General features: G+C 30.2%; 1 protein-coding gene across 1 annotated transcript; it reads right to left on the bottom strand.

The window, feature by feature from the left end:
• Positions 1-1,265: 1,265 nt before the first annotated feature.
• Positions 1,266-3,869, bottom strand: LOC105119845 (uncharacterized). The gene is made up of 3 exons (XM_011018039.1): positions 3,521-3,869; positions 1,683-1,795; positions 1,266-1,560 (listed from the first exon to the last, which is right to left on the bottom strand). Exons 1-3 carry the CDS (start codon positions 3,698-3,700, stop codon positions 1,482-1,484), a joined length of 372 nt encoding a protein of 123 aa, XP_011016341.1. The 5' UTR covers positions 3,701-3,869; the 3' UTR covers positions 1,266-1,481.
• Positions 3,870-3,875: the final 6 nt, after the last annotated feature.

Here is a 3,875-nt window from a genome sequence, read left to right as displayed (position 1 = left end):
TTAAAAACATTTACCTATCAGATTTGATACCCTTTTTTTATTGTTAATTTTTTATTTTGATAAAAATTTTAAATTGATATTGTTTTTTAATTTTATTCTTCAACATTAAATTGATTAATGATTAAGCTTCTTGATTTATCTTGAATTTAGAGGTTATGGATTTAAAGATTAACTTATGTTTAAGAGAAGTGCTCATACTTTTTTTAGTTTCATCTTTCATCATTTATTTAATTGGATATTGAGCTTCATTTTTTTTTGTTTTATTTTTAAAATGATATGAGTTATCTTACCCTTTAATATTGAATTACTTGATAATTAAGCTTTAGAGTTTTATTCAATTTACTTTTAACAAGCTTACACTTGTATCATAACCAAGTTGGAGATTTTAAATGGTAACCTAAGTGGACCTAAGTCGAGTTTTTTCGATCTCTTTTTTACTATATATTTTTTCTTAATTTTATTTTTTAACATTTTATTTACTAAAAATAGAGCTTTGTGTTTTTTATTTTATTTTACTTTACATGGGATTATCACATTCTCATTTAATTTTTTTTGTTATAAAAAAAGATCTTTTAATATTTAATATTTTATTTTAATTTTATCTTTTGATATTTAATTAATTAAAAATTGATATTCGTGCTTCTTCTTTTTTCTTTTCTATTAAATTATCTCAATCTTTATAGATATGCTCATAATGTTAGTAGATTAACCCAGTTTAACTTGAATTTTTTTTTTTATTTTTTTCTATATTCTTTTTCTTAAATTCACCCTTCAATATTAAATTATTTAATAATTAAATTTTATAATTTATTTAATTTATTTTCAATGAAGTTACCTTATATCATAATCAAGTTGCATATTTGAAATGCCAGCCCGAATGAACTCGAGTTCAATTTTTTTTCAGTTGCATATTTGAAATGCCAGCCCGAATGGGCTCGAGTTCAATTTTTTTTTTTTATGTTGTTATTTTTGTTCACTTTATTTATTATCGTTGTATTTTTTTTATTTGTGTTTTCAAATTGAATAAACTTATTAAAGGCAATCAATTTAATAACTCAAATTTCATATATTGTTTTTTATTTTTTTAGAAACAACCCAGGTCTCGGATTTTTTTTTTCTTTTTCAGGAATACTTAAGGCAGCTTAGCATCATTTTTTATATCAAAGAAAAATTAAATTGATATACGACGTAGTACGGATCACCTATTGAGTCAGAAGGAAGACACCCCCAACAAAGCGTACAAATCATGCTTCGCAACCATAATGAAAATGCCAACAAGATTGTAATTCAACCATGTTAGCATCTTCAGAAGAGGTCAGAGGTTCAAACATCTCTCTTATAACAGAAAGAAAAAGAAAAGCAACTTCATGAAAGTCAGGCAATTCAATGAACTGAAACTAATTCAACGGGGGCTAAAAATAGCCATGTGGACTTGAACACGGGGAACTGTGGCATTAAAAGAGAAATTCTTGGTGGTATAACTAAAAGACTGCCTTTTTGGGAGGATCCAGCGACTCATTGGCAGGTTGGTTCAAGTATGCATACTTGCTCTTTGTCCACCTGCTTGTGTTAATTGAAATATAATTAAGATTAAAGAAACCATAAATAGTTTCATCTTTAAGAACATACTGAATTTCAAACTTATTCAAATCCACAAGTGGTTGGAGAAATTCAGCTTTTACCAGTCGTTTATTCCCAAACGCATTTCACTGTTCTTCCCATATTCTGTGCTTTCGTTCTCTTTAATGTCATCAACATCCTTCAGCGATTCTTCAAAGAGCTTGTAATCATACTCCTACACCACAAAACTTCAACAAGTCAAACAATCACGCAAGAAATTTCAGTTTTCTCACCTATGGTTTGCAAGTTGTCACCCAAGTCAGACTATTACGCCTAAATACATCACCCCTGTGAGAGGGCATCAACTTCAGATCGAGTTGAGCTTCCATGGAAACTATAACCTACTCTATATGTGATTCATATGATCTAGACCTCTCATAACAAGGGCCCGGACCTCAAGATCAGCAATAGCCTATTTAAAGCTGCTTAGTAAACTCGGAGAAGCATACAAATCAGTAAAAGAGTATATCACTATTGAAATATTTTTTATTTAAAAATACATTAAAATACGGTTTCAACCGTGTTCTTGAAGACTGCCAACATCCCATTGTCACTACCCTTTAGATTGCTTCCTCACAGAAATTTCATTGTAAAGCCAAATAGACAATTGAATGGTGGTCGTATAAAGGGTATATCACCCCCCAAGCGAGCCACCAGCTAGTAGACTTGAAGTTCAGCGCATACAAAAATTATTTATTTATTTGTATTTAAAGAGACTTCAACATATAACAAGATCCAATAAACGTAGTTCGAAAATAGCTTTAATTGATTGATGCAAGGAACGCTATTGTATGTGAGAAGAAATTGAGATAATGCAATTGGCTCAGTCCAGTGAACGAAGTATTAAAACTAACTACTGCATTTCGTTGCTAATATTTCCTCTTCCTTTTCTTTTTTGGAGGATTAATTAGCAGTAAGTTAGTGGAAAAGAAAATTATATACCCCAATATTAAAACTAACCACTGCGTTTCGCTGTTTGATTTTTGCTACAAAATACCGGCTTCGTACAGCAGAGATTAACCTTCTTGATCTATGGTTTGTTTCGAGATGGTATCTATATTATTTCAGTCGTCACCCCCTCCACATGAACACAGAAAAGACAGACATGTGGGTGCAGCAAAGAAAGCTCTGAGACATGAAGATGAAGATGCTATCTTTAAAGTATTAATTATTTCATTATTTTTGTTATATAGTTGAAGTAATACATTTTCAGATACAACAAAGCTTAAAAACTATAATAATTTCTATAAATTTTTTAAGAATTTTTATTTTGTTTATGATAAATACAAACAAAAAGTTTGTGAAGAAAACACTAGAAAGAAAAGGCAACTGTTTTTTAATTAATTTGTATCAATATTAAACTAATATTTATAAAGAAAATAATATATATTTAGACTTTAAAGGCATGCATCTATAAAGCGTGTAGAATTTAAAAAACACACCTTTACAAACCATGTATTATACATAATTAATTAATTAAATTAAGTTAATTTCAAAAGTAAAAATTGTTTATTTTTCATATTGACAAATGTCATCATATATGTATATATAATATACAAATTTTGGTTATTCATTCAAATCTTCACTTCAATATCGAAATTTATTAATTTAGTGTCTGCATAACAAAATCTCTTCTTTTTTTCAATTTGTAATAGAATTCTATTTGTTTTTACCTAATATTCAAGCTATTATAACACTTAATTGCTCACTTGTGTCTTTGGATTTTTCTGTACATAAATTAAAATCATGAAATCATCAGCAGCATTATTAAAAAAAAAAACCATGTTCATCAGTAGAGTGACACAATCACTGCGTATCTCATTAATTACTGCTGTTATATGCTTTAGTCATTCAACAAGTGAAGATTTGTCGGAATTGATGGAAACTAAATGATCCTCACCGAGAGATTGTGAGCCCTGAGACGTGCTGCAGCCTTGATAGCATAAAGCAGGTGATCCTGTTCCTCGTCAAGTTTTTGCCTCCAGAACTCGGCAATCTCTTGCTTTGTCACGCTCTCACCAACAGCACTCTTCCTCGCCCAGAATCTTTGAAGGGGGGAGCATCTCTCTTTCGTCGACATTGTAATTCTCTTCTGTCAGATTAGGTAATGCAGGGCAAGCTCAAAGCAAGAGACGCGGCCGGCTTTGTTTTGCTGCGCATTGTTGAGTGAAGTCAATATGAAATCAACGTCTTGTTATTTTTTTATACCGTAATTTTCTTTTGTTAATTCTCCGTGTAGTAATGGGCACCGTGAA

This window comes from Populus euphratica, unplaced genomic scaffold, assembly GCF_000495115.2.
Source record: "Populus euphratica unplaced genomic scaffold, PopEup_1.0 scaffold3742.1, whole genome shotgun sequence".
Classification (NCBI taxonomy): domain Eukaryota; kingdom Viridiplantae; phylum Streptophyta; class Magnoliopsida; order Malpighiales; family Salicaceae; genus Populus; species Populus euphratica.
The sequence above is the reverse complement of the archived record's forward strand: the minus strand, read 5'-3'. Positions and strand labels throughout refer to the sequence as shown.